Source organism: Pezoporus flaviventris, unplaced genomic scaffold (assembly GCF_033815535.1).
Source record: "Pezoporus flaviventris isolate CSIRO_AGI_PZ_B2104156 unplaced genomic scaffold, CSIRO_AGI_Pfla_v1 ptg000010l, whole genome shotgun sequence".
NCBI classification, from domain to species: Eukaryota; Metazoa; Chordata; class Aves; order Psittaciformes; family Psittacidae; genus Pezoporus; species Pezoporus flaviventris.
The window spans coordinates 456,748-474,375 of NW_026892558.1; the positions used below are offsets into that span (position 1 = coordinate 456,748).

The 17,628-nt window shown below is 39.0% G+C and overlaps 1 protein-coding gene across 1 annotated transcript in view; it reads right to left on the bottom strand.

Annotated features, from left to right (window-relative positions):
• Window positions 1-17,628, bottom strand: part of DCC (DCC netrin 1 receptor) — a 606,685-nt gene that overhangs the window by 296,754 nt on the left and 292,303 nt on the right. Inside the window, exons 4-5 of the mRNA XM_061450469.1 lie at window positions 13,268-13,418; window positions 12,558-12,694 (exon numbers count right to left, since the gene is read on the bottom strand). Of these exons, the coding sequence (XP_061306453.1) occupies window positions 12,558-12,694; window positions 13,268-13,418 (288 nt within the window). The remainder of the gene's footprint in view (window positions 1-12,557; window positions 12,695-13,267; window positions 13,419-17,628) is intronic.

Below are 17,628 nucleotides of genomic sequence, written 5' to 3' on the forward strand. Positions count from 1 at the left end.
GAGCTTTCTTCTGAAAGACCTCACCTGTCATCCCTGGAGTTCAGAAAGTCCCTTCAGACCAGATGACATGTGTGGTGTCTAGGAGGAGCCTGCCTAGTCTGGCAGTTATTTCCATACCCTTCCCTAGCCAACAGGATGACCTTTTTCTTTCTAACAACCTGATTTAATGAAAAAAAATTACTCCAATTTTTCATTACAGGAAATTGGTTTCTGTTATCTTCAAAAAGCAAAATTTTAGTTCATAATAGCCATTTTCTAGTCAATCCATACAAATCAGTCAGAAGAAGAACAGTGCAATGAAAGCTAAAAGAGTAAAGATTTTGAACAAGTCACAGAAGAAAACTTCACATTAGAGTCTATTTACTAGATAATGTCCATGTGTTGGTACATACAGATGGCTAAAGAAACCCTCCATCCTGAAAATTAATGTGAATTAGATTTAGACAATGATTCATGGGTAGGAACACAAAAACTTAAAAAAAACTAAAAGAAAGGAAAAAGAAAGGAAAAAAGTGAAAAAGGTGAACTACTGGAGCAAAAAGCTATTGAAAAATATAAAAAAAAAATTAAGAAGGAATACAGTGCTCAACAACATTTGACTATTTTCTTTAACTGAATTTTAAAACATGCCTTATTCTAAGGATGAGAAGCATGTGCACCATGAATGAATACAATATTTAAAGATAGTAGAGGAAAAAATAAATATGTTTGCCACAAACCCCATGCTAATTCAATCCATTTGGAGCCTCTGAGACTTCTCTGTTTGGAACAAAACATATTAGCTGAAATTAATACAATTTTATTATGCACCTATAAATAAATGATTAATTTCCAGGCTTCAAACAGATCCTGCTTTGCGGAGTCCTACATTTCAAGCAACTCAACTCAGTAGAAGTCCAGCTCATATTTTTGTACAATAAGCAATATATAAAAGGCACTTTCAAAAGTTAAACATAAAGAAATGGAAATTAGCTTAACAAAAAAAAGCCTAGCTCACAGTGCTTGTAAGTCTATGCTAACTGCACTGTGTTAACTGCTAGCTGCAGTCTGGTAAACAGGATTGCAGACATACAATTTACTAAGCTAAATTTGGTGGAAAAAGTAATAGAAATGCACATGATTGGACTGATTTATTTTGAAGACATTATTTGAAAAGGAAAATTGAATTCATGGGAATTCAATGGTTGACCCTCACCATAGCTTCCAGCTCCAGAATGATGCCACTGAGGTGGGAGCCTGAGAAGTACCCTGCATACTGAGACAAGACATAGCTCTAACCCGGACACCACCCAGAAGACTGCTCTTGTGTTCCAAAAGTGCTGTGGGTCTTTCCTCATCTCTGTGGGTTTCCTTCTGTACATCTTCAAGCCTCCCTCTCCTTCTTTTAACCCTCCCTTCAGAAGTCCAGTCTTACCACAGAATCATATTAGAATATTTTTGGTTAGAAGGGACCTTAAAGCTCCTCCAGTTCCAACCCCTGTCATGGGCAGGGACCCCTTCCACTAGAGCAGCTTGCTCCAAGCCCCTGTGTCCAACCTGGCCTTGAACACTGCCAGGGATGGGGCAGCCACAGCTTCTCTGGCCACCCTGTGCCAGCGCCTCAGCACCCTCACAGGGAAGAGCTTCTGCCTAAGAGCTCATCTCAGTCTCCCCTTGGGCAGGTTAAAGCCATTCCCCTTGGCCTGTCCCTACAGGCCCTTGTCCCAAGCCCCTCTCCAGCTTTCCTGCAGCCCCTTCAGCACTGGAGCTGCTCTAAGGTCTCCCTTTCAGGAGCCTTCTGTTCTCCAGGCTGACCCAGCCCAGCTCCCTCAGCCTGGTTCCAGAGCAGAGCTGCTGCAGCAAACACATTTCCTCTAGTTTTATCCTTCCTGCTTTCAAAGAAGTAGCTAAAATAAGTATTTGCTTGACGCATGGACAGGGGTGTCAATGATGGATAGAGCAGTATGGCTGTACCCAGGAAGGGCATGAGTACTGGTCAGAACCAGAAAGAAAAGCTGCATTTTCTGTTTTGTTTTGCTGCACTTTTCTGTGCATGGTTGACAACCAGCATCAGAGGGAAACAGCTTAAAAATTGCAACAGGAGGTGTTCCCCCATCTCAATTATCTTCTCCAAAATTGCATGCAAATAAAGACAGTGGTTTGAACTAAATATTCCTGTTATCTTTCCTCTTCTCTTGTTCTGGTTATTTACAAAAAGTCCTAGAAAAAAAAGTTATGTAGATAGACTATCATCACAGCAATGATGTCCTACTCCTTTTACCCTAATGTGAAACCAGTTTGAATCCCAGCACTACACATCTCAGCAGTCTACCCTAATTCCATCACAGTTTTGCAAAACTCACAGAGAACAATAACATGCAAGATTATTTACTCATTTATTTTGTCCAGTTTTATGGACACTAGAAGCGAAGTTTTACTTGCAGCTCATTCTGATCCAGAGCTCAGGTTCAAACTGCTCAAAAGAGGAGCTTCTGCACAGGTTTACCTTGAACTCTTGGGTATCATCTGGGACAAGATATTGAACTCAACCACTTCTTAAACATAAAGAACTCCAGCATTCTTAAGTATCGTTATAACTCCATTTCACAAACCTCAGAGTTAATTTGGGAGATATTATGTTCCCAATAAAAACTATTCTAGCTCATGATTTCTTCTCTTCTGTATAAAAAGTTGGTTAAAAACACTCATGGCTGTGTCTTATTGGCCTACAGCTATGCTTTAATTAGGTAAGTCATGACGAAATGTTCCTGACAAACCCCATGCTGTGCATATTCAATACACCTCCAAGGTTTAAAAGGGATCAAAAAACCCCCAGATGTCAGCTATACAAGTCCTTCAATACTAAAGTCAAAGTTACTTAAAGTATGTCAGAAATGCTGCATGTTTTAAAATCTGGCTTTGACTGAATGCGCCAGCCCTTCCCAGCTGATGTGTAGTGCTGGTTTCAGATACCTGCAGCTGCTGTATAGCTGAGAATAAAGCATGCTTTGATCAGGGATGAGGCTTCATCAGATCAGATTGATCAGGTTGGTAGCTTCAGCATCACTCAGTTGCTGAGGCTAATATTCAGTGAAGTTGGTATTTGGCAGGAATTTTAAATGGCTTTGTGTGTATATAAATAATGCTATCACCATGCACTGTCTGGCTGCACCCATTCTCCACTGGAGAACATCGCCCCATCAGGAGCTTTTCTGGAGTCCAGAACCATATTACAGCCAGACACTGCAATAAGATATGGAATTTCAAGAAGAACAAAAGCAATTTTCTGTTAACTCTGTAACTACATATCTAAATGTACTTATGAAAAACAACCTGTACTTGTGGTGAACATTTCCCTTGGGCAGCAGGAAAAAAAAGAAGAAATCCTGTTATTTCAAAATCTGCAATTATTTAGCAGTCATAGATTCAGTGCCAGTTCCTATGAACTTGTTTATGCAGTTCCTATGAACAATGATGCAGACAGTGTCTAAATTGAGTTCACTCTTTCCCCCGGCATAGTGAACTGTTTGTCTAAGCTAGTAAATGTACATATTAACCCAGCCACCTCATAGGAAGCCTGTTCTATACTCTGCTCAATATTTCCTTGTTAAACTAATCGGAACCATTTGCTCAAAAGACTTTTGAGAGCTTCTCCCTCACAACTGGAATAGACACATTTCACATGCTGAATTTGAGTAGTCTCAAAGTCCCAAGTGGTTTTAACAGATAATCACTACTGTGAGCTGTAAACACTTTCCCAGCAAGCCGCAAGCATACCACTGAAACCAACATAAAGCACTTTTAGGAATCTGAAGAATACTAGAAGCATGGAAAAGCCAGGGGAATACTGCTGACATACATACGTTATCAGTCACAGACATTTTTCAGTCTTGGACACTCTCCTGCCTTCTTTTTTTAAAAACTGAATTTTGGCAGCTGCATTAATTCATGTTAATCTTGTAGTTTAATGGGAACTACTCCATAACTGAGGGCAGTTCACCATTCATTTAATTAAGGACCTTTTATAACCAATAATCAAACCAATGGCCAATCATTCTTGTCATCAAACCAGAGCCAGAAGACAAAGAGAACAAAAAAAGGTCTAATGAAAGCTGCATTTCATCATGTCTTATAAATAGAGCACTGGGATCACAACAGTGCATAAGCACAGTGATGCCAACTTTCCTCTTTCCTGTGAAACTCTACCCCAATTCTGATTTTAAAGATGTGATATTTCAGTATAAAGCCATTTTTTGCCTGATAACTGCTTGTGCAACCTGTTCCTAGAAACTACTCGCATGTGCCTGTAAACTAATAAAAGTTGCAACACATAGTCAAAAACAGTAATTTATTTATTCTTTAGGGACATGAGCATGCAATGCAATGAGATCTACATATCTTGACTGTCTTATGGAAGTACCTGGATGACTTGTTCTGCAGTACATTGTTGCAGAAAGTATATGGAGAGCTCCATAACAGACAGCAAACTACTCCAAGGGCAAATGAAACCACTTCTCCTGTTCCAATATATATTCATGCAATTCTCAATTTACTGTACAAGAGATAGAAGACTGCTCTCGGAAGTAAGCCAGCTGTAGGCTCCTCTCTCCATGGAGACAAAGATACAAACTAGAAAATCAGAGCTGAACAGCCAAGGGTCAGGTTAAATACTGGGAGCCGCTCCTCTCTCAGGAAGTTTTCTGCCTAAAACATTTAGTTAAAACCAGAAAAAAACTCCTTGGTTTGTGGTTTTCTTTGGGTTTGTATTTTTTTTTTTTTTTAACAAGCTGTTTAAAATGTATGCAGACATCTGTTGTTTTTATTTCTCAAACCTGGCCAGCAATATGGGGAAAATCTCATTTCATTTGCATCGTCTTTACTTGTCGCTTTCAATCTTTTGGGGAAAGTACGTAACATTCTCTTCTAATTGGAAATAGCATGGGGCTAAACCATGCTAACATAGTAATTACAATACCATAGTGTAAAAGATTCCTAGCAGTGCTACTAGATGTTCATAGATGCAGCTGACTGCTATAAGCAGATGCCATTGCTGAGGAACTGCACAGTGAAAGAAAATATCCCTCTGTTTTCCATTGGGCTTTGCCTTACCCTGTTTGATCGGAAGAGATCTATTTCACACTTTAATGTAAATATCAAAGTGATAAAGAAGCTGGGTCATGGGGAGCTTCTCCTCACCCAACACCCCCAAGTCCTTCTCTTCAGGCTGCTCCATCCAGTGTCCCCCAGCATGTGTTTGTGCTGGGGATTGCCCTGACCCGGGGGCAGGAATTTGACCTTAGGCAGTTCTTTACATCTCATTTAGCACTTATGCCCATAAGGGTGGCCCTAGAACCTAGAACCAAATAGAATATTTGAGTTAGAGATGGTTGAAGCAGCTAGCTGGAGCAGCAAACTGTGCGATCACCCGGGATGGAGAACATCTCAGTTGGTCCCATGCTGTATTCCAGAGTCACATCATTGTCAAGACTGTTTATGGTGTAACTCCTGCCATTGCCATCGGTGGAAATAAGCCCACAGTCACCGGGCACCCAAACACAACACCGTGCTCAGCGCTGCCAGCAGCAGGTAAGTTCCCTTCTCGTAGAAAATAGCTTCTTTAATGAGCTATTTGGCAGAATATCTCTACAACTAGTGCAGGCTAATCCACAAAAGAAAAAGTTTAAAAATTAAACCATGAATATATCTTTTACAGTTGTACTTCCAACATTCATTCTGCTGTGGATTCAAAGGGATTTCTGCATTAACATTTTTCCATTAAACATAAAACTGTAGATCATACCCAGACACAGCAATTTTCCTATGATCAGCCAAGTGAGCATCTGTATCACAGAGCTTGTTAGGTATATTTATTTTTAATAGGATTGAATTTAAACACCATTATCAGAAAATGGCAACATTGGAGTTTCACTCAAGTGCTTTTTATAAGTGTCAGGTGCAGAATAAGTATTTGATACTCATGATGCATTGACAAGCGTTACATTTCCAGATTAGTCTGAATTAGGTACTCAACTCCCATTCCATCCATGGCAATAAAAATTAGCTGACTGTCCTTCGATCGCGCACAATTACCAGGATGAGCTTCCCTATACCTGCAAGTAGGAATTCACCTCATTATTCACAGACTCCATTAAAGGAAAATCACTCAGAACAAATTCTTCAAACTGCATTAAAAGCAAAATCAGGCAGTACTCGAAAAGAAAAAAAATCCTTAAATACTCAAAGAACTGAATGGTTTTCACTGAAGTACAACCTCACTGCAAGTACTGGCTAGTATCAACAGCAGAGTAAGCTGGTAGCAGCTTTGTGTAATTAGGTACAGAATAATATATGCATATAATACTATCCCATAAAGTCAGCCCTGGAGCTCACACACAGAGATAAACATACACATATATAAGCGTATCTTCTGTTCATATAAAAACATAGACATACAGAAGAGACTTGAAATCCTATTTTCTTTGGTGTTCTATGTACCTACATCAAATAAAACAATGTCAAATCTCGAATCAATCTACAAATATTTTGGTCCCAATGCTATACTCTGATGAGAAGATCCATGGATTAATATAACACTGTTTAAAAGGGAAAAATAAATAATTTTATCAGCTTTAAATTTTCAGTAGTGTTGTTAACACTCGTGCCTACTCAAATATTTTGTCTGTCTGAAGGGCATTCAGTCTTGACGCAAATTTCTTGGCTCATTGAAGGTGCTGGATAAGCCAGTCATTCTGCTTGGACTGCTTGGCCTGCTTGGTTGAACTGCTTCATGTAGTTTAAGATATACCAAAAAAACCCCAACAACAACAGAAAGCATCAGAACATCAAGCATGTTCACACGTAAAATGAAAACTGCAAAAATTTCTGCAAAACTCTGCTGATTCCAATACTTGCACTGACTCAGCAGGACTGCAGACATGCCAGGCATTTAGCCATGCATGTGCTATCTCATTCTGTATCTCTATCCTATTAATAAAATAACTCTTCACACAGCAGTCTCAGCAATGGCAGCCCCTTGCCCTGCTCCACAGAATCATAGAGCGGTTTAGGTTGAAAAGGACCTTAAGATCATCTAGTTTCAACTCCCTGTCACAGGCAGGGACACCTTCTGCAGTACCAGGTTGCTCAAGGCCCTGTTCAACAGACCATCCTTCGAAACTGTTGCTGTCGTTATGTTTGTTTTCTCTTTAACTGCACTCCTCCAGAAAGCAAAAACAAACCCTTGAAAGGCAGTAAATAACCTTTTGAGATCAGTTAACAGGGCACCCCCATAACATTATTTTACTGTCACTATTTGTGTTTAGCACTGTGCAACCATAGCACCTGCTCTGTTAGCAGTGCAACGGTCAGTACCTGATTTCAAAAGGGAAATGTTTCAGCTTCAGTGGCATAAAATTCATTTTAAACACCCTCCAAATGTACTTTTCCTGGATGGAAGATATACCTGGCTTCTGAGAAGTCATTGAACACTATCGATTAAGTAATATATTTTTAAAATTCTCTAAATAAAGGAGAGTGAAAACAAAAGACTTATTGATCCATCTATTTCAGCACCTTTATCTTAGAAAGCCTGGTTCCATTGCAGCAGTATTTCCAACATAGCTTGGGTTGCCTGTTCCACATCAATACCCTGAAAAAGTCGTCTCTTCCCAAAGGCTAAATTAAGTACTTGACTTTCATATTTTCAGGTGACGATACCACTAATTTTCTCTCATCTCAGTCAGAACTAGACCTCTCAGCTCCATCAAGCTTGTGGGAAGGGGTAAAAGAATGTCACATTGGATGCTTCTCTTTGATTGACTTGACAGAGGACCTGTAGGGGTGGAAAACCTACGTTGCCATGTCACAGACTCAAAGCTATACTAGCACGAAATATAGGGAATGGTATCAAAGTTTCTATTTCCACAGAATTTTTCAGTATTGAAACTTATCAAGAAAATGAACGAGAGACAGGCAGTCTTTGCTTTGGGGAGAGACTGAGGTTTGTGTTCCTTTGTCTTGTTTTTGCCTAAAGTAAATCATCGTGAGACTGAGCATATATTACTGTGCTGCTTTATCCTGCCAGTTCACATGTACATACATCCCGTTCCATAAGGAATCATAGAAAACCAGGTTGGAAAGGACCTCAAGGGTCATCTATCCAACCTTTCTAAGCAAAGCATGACCTAGACTATATGTCCCAGAACCCTGTCCAGCCAAACCTTAAGTGCCCACTGCTTTCATGGGGAGACCACTTTCAAGTCCACCACTTTCATGGCGATATTATTCCAATGGCTGGTTGTTCTCATTGCGAAAGATTTCCCCTTTTGTCCAGTCTATAAACTCAGAGCAGAAGACAATGAAATCGTCGGTTTTGTGCTTGGTTTCCTCAATAAGATCGCAAGACATGAACAAAATTAACTCACTCAACAACGCAGGATAGCACAGAAACAAATACTCAGGCTGCTTAAGTTTTCTTGGGTTCACCAACTGCTGCACTGTCCATCCACTGAAAATTTGCCTACTCCTCTACAGGTTTATAACAGTGGATAATCTTTTGTATTTTGGGAATTGGTTTTCCAAATAAACCAATCAGGTACATCATGGGATTTAACATTAGCAATAGACTGTAACTGTTTTTGTAAATATTTCAGGATCAGTGCAGTTTTGAGATTAACTTAAGCAGTGCTCATGAAGAAAGTGTTAACAGGCTTCTCATTTTTCATGCTTTCCTTGCTGTGTCAAGCCACGTTATGCTGATGTGGGTTTCCTTCTTAATACTACTTTCTACCTAAGTGATTCACACACAACAGGATCCACACTTGCTTTACGCCGTACTTTCCATGACCTTGATCTCTGAATAACCATTTTGCTACAGGAATCTATGCAGCAGAGCCAGAAGTAAAACTGATTTAACCAAGATGCACAGTGCTAACAATCATTCACCCTTGTTGAAAACGCAGGTGATTTTATAAGCCACTTGTCTCATGTGGCCTTAACTTTGATGTAGCTTTTCTTCTGCAACAGCAAACAAAACCAGTGCTAAAAGCACTTCATATTAAGAATTCCTTAGTAAAAGGCATGTGCATAGAAAAAATGCTTCCGGATTGCAGTCAAGTTATTTGTAGCTTATACATATGGATGTTCAGAAAAAGCAAGTTTTTCTCAGCAAAAACTGTCTTTCAAATCTAGGTTTTTTTTTTGGCTGTTGCTGCTGCTTTCTTTTACTCTAGGCAATGACTTAAGAGCATCTAAAACTAGCATTCCTGACCCAACACTACTAGAAAATTGTTACCTTCTCTATTCCTTCTTAAGGGACACTTTGCAGAAATAAAATAAGGAATATATCACCTCAATCTTGATTAATTTAAAAATTGCTGCCTGCTTCAGAGGTACTGTTAGCGTTAATATGTGCATTATTATGAAAAGACTAGTCGACATAACTTTCAGATGATGCAATACTCTTCCCCTCCTGTATCCATAGAATATCCTTGACACAATTAAGGGATAATCCAAATACTAAGCAGGAAGAAAAAAAAATGAGGTATGACAGCATATCAGAAAATCTATCAGTTCAGTTATACCACATACAGAAAACTGGGGAGTTATAGAATTAGATCTCTCCTAGATCTCTACCAGGACCTGAAATCCCAAGCCTTTTTCCCACCACCAAATGGGGCTGCAATCAGAGTGAGATTCTACATGTAGGTACAGGATATGGAAATTATTTTATTCTGGATTTGTCACTTTCAGAACAATTCAGGAGTTGGGGCAGAGCTAAAAGAGATACTCAGGCTTTCAGACTTGCTTAACACAACATGAAACAGAAAAGCTGTAAAAAAAAAACCAAACACAAACAAACAAACAACCCTCAGAGGGCAATAGGGAACAATCCCAAAATACAATTCTGAAAGCTAGAAAATATTTAGAAAATAACTGTAGTTGACACTGGTTAACACATTTAATCATCTTCAAACATTTATTTAAACACTAAGCTCTCTAAAGCTATCAAGCACACAGATGGTTTATACAGTAACTGGGTTATCTGCACTGGACCCTTTAATTTTCATTGCATAGAGAGGTGTGGCAAAATATTGCTGAAAGTCCATGATACAAAATTGAAATTTATCAAAATATATTATCTTTTCTTGCAAATTCATTCACCTCTTCCCATTTTAGACCTATGTCCAAGACAGTGGAGGTTATTTTTAGCTCTTTAAAAACACTGTCAGGAACTCTGTTGTGAAACACTTTCTGATTCTTGTAAATAGCCTCATTATTTAAAAGATCAAAAGCATCTTGCTACCATGTGATGCAGCTAACTTTGATCTGATATCATCTAGTCAGACTTCAGAGAAGATAATTATTGGACTGTTAATTTTTATTGACTCTGACTGCAAATGTCTCATTTATTCCCCTTCACACTACAGATACCCTAAAAATTAAAAAACTATGTCAATGTTAAAAAATATGGGTCTTGCAACAAAATACTGATGGGCAACTTACATTTTTTTTAATAAGCATATTAAGTCTAAGGAAACACAGAAATATTTGCACTTTTATCAAGCCAGGTAAGAAAAGAAAACTCTCAATCAATTATTCTGTTTATGAGATGCAATAATTACATAAGAAACTTCAGTGCTTTTCAGAGTTTCCTACTAATAAGGATGAATTCATAAAATAAACAGATTCCGAACAAGTTCAGAGTTCTGGCACATTACTCTGCAAAGAAAGTTATCAGGGGATCTCTGTCATCTCTCCAGTTTAGTCATGTAATTTCCTTTGAATTCTGTGAGCCTTTTCTGTTACATTCATGAACATGATGTTGATTTTTCAGTTAAGTCTGTCACAAACGAGTGATTTACTCATGAAAATAAGAAATGTACATCAATATTGGGCCTAAGTTACAACACTTTTTTTTTTTTTTTTTAATTCTGTATTTGTGAACTTCCTATGTGAACAGAAACTTTACCAAATAAACCTTTGCTCTACCAACAGGGTGAATGCAATTGTGTTGGACCATGGCAATGCAGTTTTAGTTTTCCCTTGAGACTGCATAGAATCAGCAATTGTAAATTCTTTCATCTTTGTGTCAGTCTAGTTTCATTCTTAGCAATACCTTGATATTCTGTCTTCTGGAGATTTTCATCACCTTAAACTCATCCTTACAGTTATGTCATTTTGCCATTGCATTCCTTTCAATGCTCATGAAAATTTATGTACCCTTAATTTCTACATGACACACTTACAACAGAAGGCAAAATGAAGCAAAGTTAGATGCATTACAGACTGACTGCAGACAGGAATAAATTTTTCAATAGGTACATAAACGACTAAGATGCAAATCTCCTATTAATTTTCACAGGAACCGCATGGTCAGACATAATCTATGCTATGATCCTCCAGCCACAGTTGTTCTCACCAACAGACATTGCAATCTCCTGTTGGGGAAAAATATTGGTGTTTCTACTTTTCAAGTAACAGTTAATCCCTGCTGCACACTAGATTTGGAGTCAACACATTTCGGTAAGGCAAATAAAGTGTACTGCCCAACAACTTACCTGCCTTTTCAATATTTGATTCCTTATAATGAAAACAATTCCATAATTAATAGGCTTCCACAATTATAAAGCCACATTTTTATTTTTATCCAGTAAAAGAATGTATCACGTTAATGTACCTAAAGAAATAGAACTGAACCCTCCATCACCACTAATTGCTATATTTTATTATGGCTTCATAAAAGGATATTGTTATACAAGCACTGAATATCCTATAATCCAAATTAAGGCTCTATTCACTAATGAAAGTATTTTTCACGCATAAGCTTTAAAGCTGGAATGCAAAATGAACTGCACATTGAAACACGTTATTGTTTGACTAAGTACTAACCATGCCGTTCTTTAGATCTTACTGAGTAACACTAATGTGCTCTGCTATTGTTCAGTGGTTTAAATAAAGCAAAGAGGAAAAAGGCAGCTATTAGATTAAAACAGATTTTGGATTTCATTAACGTTTGCCATGAGGAAGGAGTGTGGAGGAAAGCAGGTTCTGTCAGAGGGTGTTTTTGTAAGATTTAACAGTGGGAATCCTCAGAACATCACGGCAGAGTGAGGACTTCCATGCACGTATTTGAATTTTTGTAAATTTGATGAGAAGACGCTAAATACACTGGGTTTTCTTTTCTTACCATGCTGGCTGCTCATGACAAATAAGTAAAAACCCAAAAACCTTTAAACCTGATTTCCAAGCCGCTGTGCTTGATGTCATGCACAACAGGTACAATCATTTTAATGCCAAAAATGTGGCTTTAGGAATGAGAAATAAAAGGAAAGGACCATGCACATTAGGCAGTAGCAATTAGCATCTGAAAATGTAAGATGTTCAGCAGCAGAAAGACTATTGAGCATGGTGGAAAGTATTCAGAGATTCACAGGATGGCTTTCATAGGTGTGAACACCTGAGCAGACCAGGGGAGGGACTTGTACAGTTTGAAGTTGTTTGGAGTTCTGAACATAAAGTCATTCTGGAAAAGGGAATAATTAAAAGTGTTCCTGGAAAACCACAGTTCGTGTACTCACCCATCACTGACAGCTCTGCAGAGCCGCTGCTGTTCTCATTTTTGTAGGTGACTACACATGTGTATGTTCCAGAATCATCATCAGTCACATTTGATATGAGGAGGTTACTCCCAGCCAGCAAGGAATATTTTTTGGACCTGAAACATTGGTAATATGTCCGCAGTGTGTTAAGGTGTTATCACAATGTAGAAAAATACACACAGTAAATTACACCATAAGTAATTCTCAGCTACTATCTTTGCTGTTAATAGCTTTACCCTTCCATTTTAAATAGCAGCCAGGTCACATTTATGACCAAATTCCACCCTTGGATTTGGTGCAGAGGTCATAGTATCAGCCATAGTATTGCACAGGGGCAGAACTGGCTCCCAAAGTTATCACAGAATCACAGAACAGCATAGTTTGGAAAGGACCTTGAAGATTGTCCAGTTCCAAACCCCTGCCAAGGGCAGGGACACATTCCACTAGACGAGGTTGCTCCAAGTCCCCATCCATTCTGGCCTTGAACACTGCCAGGGATGGGGCAGCTACAAGATGAGTTATAGCAGCAGGTTAAGAGACACATCCAGTCTCACTATTATTTAGAAGGAAAAACCTCATGGCCTCCAAGTGCACCCTTCTGAATTGAAAACATCATTCCGTGGTGTTTGCCTTTAGTTTGCCCAAGGAATGTAACATTAAGGTATGTGATGCACAAAGGACTGAGCTACCTGATGGGGAGCACTTCATCTCCTCGCAGCCATGTAAAGGTGGGAGGCGGGTACCCAGAAACACAGCACTCCAGAACAGCATCCTTCCCTTCCATAGCCACCACGTTAGACGGTCGCTGCAGGAAAAACTGCTGCCTGTGCAAACCTGGATCTACAAGAGGAAAGAGACAGTTGTCATCCACTTAAAAAAGCACCCAAACCACCGAACAAAACAAAACAATAATCTTTTTGTAGGGAATGGGGAATTTAAAACATCTGATCAATAACGGGTCCCAGAGACCACAGCTTTCACCGATTCTTACTGATGGGAAAAATAGAAAATCACTGTACAAAAATATAAAAAGATTTGTATCAAATGGCAATCTTAGAGCTGCTTACATATTGAACCCAAGGGAGCAATCTGAAGGCAGACAAATACCAGCTTTTGGGGAAAGTGAGAAAGGACCCTTTATTAAACAGTCAGAAGGACTGGTATTAAAGTCAGGTCTTGGAAAGTCACAGGAAAAGGTACAGTCATGTCAAGAGAAGACAGGGATATACATAAGGTTAAGAGTGGTACTGGATTAACAACACTGCTTTGGAGTCGCAAGAGGGAAGTTCGCAAGTAGGGCAGGTGAGAGGAGACATGGAAAGCTTTAGGTTAGGAAAACACAAAAAATGAAGAATGAAATAACTTGAAAGGTCTGAATTGAGAAGGAATAAGTAGAAAGATCTGTGCTCCAAATTCTCATTTGCCCTGCTTATAAGAGGCCATCTCAGACAATCCTGGAAGCACACAAACTGAACCTCTGCCTCTGCCTGCTATGGGTGGATCATCACTGAGCAGGTCACAACCTAGGCCCAAATCCCACCCTTTACGTGTGGAATACAAGCAAACAGAACCGTACGCTAAGGAAACCAGTTGCTGTTTAATGAGTCTGTTCCTTCTCTTGAAAATGACTTCATTTCTTACCACAGATGTTGAAAAATATGTGCTGGACCACAGCCATTAAACATTATTCCTTGTTTCTTGACACAAACATAAAACCTACACAATATAAATGAATATTCCCACAAAATTAACAACTACAAGATCTTCCAGGATCATCTCCAATTAATTAACTGGTTCTTCCATACACTTAGAAAGAAACTGTAACTAGCTGCATGTATTTGTTATAAATTTACAACAACAGCATATTTCAACGTCTTACTGTAACCAGATGGACATGCAATTCCCAGACATCAGTAATTGCAACTGATGCAGAAGTTATCACACACAACTCAATAGTTTCCATCTGTGAAGACGTCTTAGCTGATCACAGTGATGCCTTTGGCCTGTGAATCACATGGCATCTCTTGTAATAACCACAAATACACAAATTACATTCATGTATACAATTAAAATACATGGTAGGTAATTAGCAGAAAAACAAAGGGGTTTTGGTTGGCTTGTTTTCAATTTTTTAAAAAAGTTGGGTATGCAAATATGAAAATAGATGTGCAAAACCAGAAAGCAAACTAAAAACTGTAAATAGCATCCAGATCTTAACACAGAAGTGTCTCCTTCCCTTTAAAAGCGCTCAGTTCTGAAATCGCAAAGAGGTCATCTGATTGCAATAAAGATCCTAGTTAGGATGGAAGATGTGAGCAACAGTAAGAAGCACAGCAGTAAAAACATAGGGAAATTACACCAATAAAGATTACATTTTAAGTTATAAACAGGAGATGATTAAGAATTGAAACCACAGGCTTTAGCAGAATATATTTGGCTGAGAGGGTTCTTCAAATACATCTGGAATAAATGAAATTCCAGAGCTGGTATAGGCTGGGTATTAGACAAAACTGCAAAATCCTAAGCCACACAAAACTATTTCAACACATATTACTGTGCTGTACTTGAAAAAAAGAAAAGAGAAAAAAAAAGCAGGAAAGTACGTTCAAATTTTATGGGGGTATATAATTCGTGTTTCACAGGACACTAAAAACAACATTAATGAGACATTACTATTGTCTTAACTCCTCCAAAGAAAATAATGTTTTCATTGTTATTCTGTCACCAGTCTCAAGATCAGTTAATAGCTATCATTGATTAAAGAAACACCATATTTCAACCAAAATGAAACAACACAGTATTTTACTAGGAAGTTTTCCTCTCTCTTGTAATTTCTCTGGCAAAATTTTCAGTGTTACTGGTGGACATAATTGAATGAATATCCAAGTGAAAGGAAAGGAGTTAGCATTCAGGGATGCAGGCACACAGCTAGACCAAGTCCAACGTTAAAGTAAGAGGGCCGACATGAGAAACTGCGGAACATTGAAAGGGCAAAGTCACCATTCAACACCAAATAGGGATTCAAATTGTTAGACAACGATGGTAGATGACGGAGGAAGGACTCAAAGGTAGGTAAGTACCTTTTATTACTATTATGGGATCTTTTCATTAATCTAAAATTGTCAGAAAAACTTTATTCTAAAATGTATTCAGAATTAGTTTTGTATTTAATGGGTAGCTATATATAATTCCAGCATGAGAAATTACCAATGCTACACATCCCTGTAATATATCTCTGCGTTCATCCCCAGTAAAGCTTAACATATAATAATCATCTCCTCATGTCTTGCTGACCTCCCTTTTTCAACAGTTCTGGTTTAGGATGGTTCCTTTTGCCTCCAGGAGACAACTGTGCTTGTAATACGGCATTGCCTTGGGCTGGCTGCTACTCATCTATGCTGCATTGCCTGGAGAAAGGAGAGTCCTGTCTTCACCATAGAACTGCTGTCGCCTGCTCTTCATCATCCCCATCTCTTGCTCCATTCAAGCCTCATAAACAGAAACCTAAGCTTGCACTTGAGCTTTTCTGAACTCCCTAATGATATAGCTGCTAGCTGAAATGGCAGCATCTTCTCTACAGCCCTCTATCTCCTGGAAACACAGCTATAAAGTGGATGGAAACCAGATGTGTCAGTTGTGAAACAACCTTTTGCTGCTTGGTTTCCACTTGACCGGAGAGTGCAGAGTACAGTCAAAGTTAGCAGGCTAAAGCCACATAGCATTAAAGAAAATACCAGTTACAGGAAGGAAAAAAAGAAGAAAATTCCTTCTTATTTTCAGAAAATAAGAGGGGGGAGAGAGCTGGGATTTCAAATCCATGAAAATCAGAACTTACATGTTATTCTGGTACGTCTCCTTCAGGAGGTGAAAACTATGCAAACCAACTGTACCACAGCAGTCACAACTGCAGTCAGTCCTGGTGTTCATGCAGTAAAGAATCAGTTTTAATACTGGAGAGGTCTGGGTAGAATAACTAACACATTTTGTTTAAGCATCAAGAAGCAAACCCACAGCTTTAATGACACAAAATGCTATTTAGTGAGGAGGACTGACTTGCTATCACGGACTATCCAAGTTGACATATCACAACCCTGGGCTTTGTGCCTCCTTCCAAAAAACAGAGGTGGCCTAAAACCAGAGCTCGGTAACTAGAACACAAAAGACAGTGTTATCAGGAGCTACAGCTACTCAACCATAGCCCTGCAAGGGACCAAGGAGTCTTGCAAAGCACCTTTTCCTCAGGAAGGGTATCCACAATTTCCTCTCAGAGCTGTGATCTGTCTTGAGCAACCGCATGGTGTTAGATGTTAAAAGAATTCACTGACCAAAAAGCCTGTGGGACCATGGAGTGCAATCCTCTGCAGAAGAGTGTTATTCTGAAGGTGGTATTGTCTCCACTCACATATGCTTGGCAGTGGAAAAAATACACAAATTAAAAATTGATCAATAATAATAAAAACAAACAAACGAAAAATCACTAAATGTGTTCTGAGCAAACCCCACAAAAATATGCATCAGTGACACAACAGACCTGGTGAGATGCTCAGGCCTTCTTGTGAGCTGAAGGAACACATCTAGTTCCCAGGCAGCAATTTCAGTATCTGATTCAGACTTGTCTGATTAAAAACTAGCTCCTCACCATTGCACAAGTGCAACCAGTTATTTTGAGCTGAGGAATAGAAAAGGATCAGCCCAGCAAATTAAATTTTTACATTTGAGAGAAAGGAAAAGTGAGTGAGCAGATTTTTAAGACTAAAGGGTCATTAAACCTTGGGTTTTGTATAGACAGACCACAAAATCACACCCATCCTGCGCTCAAGGAAGGTGTCCAGTCCTGATTATAAAGATATCCAAGGTCTCATTAAATCCTTCTCCACTTGATTGAAGAGCACTCAGTGTATTCTCCCCGACAAGGTACTTGTACGCTATAATCAAGCCCACATAATCAACTAACTGTGGACCAGCTTGGGCAGATGAGAAATTCTTCACATGAAGCCCTGGCCTATTAAAGGCATTGGGTTTGTTTCAGCCGTGGTTTAAGCTCTTGGGC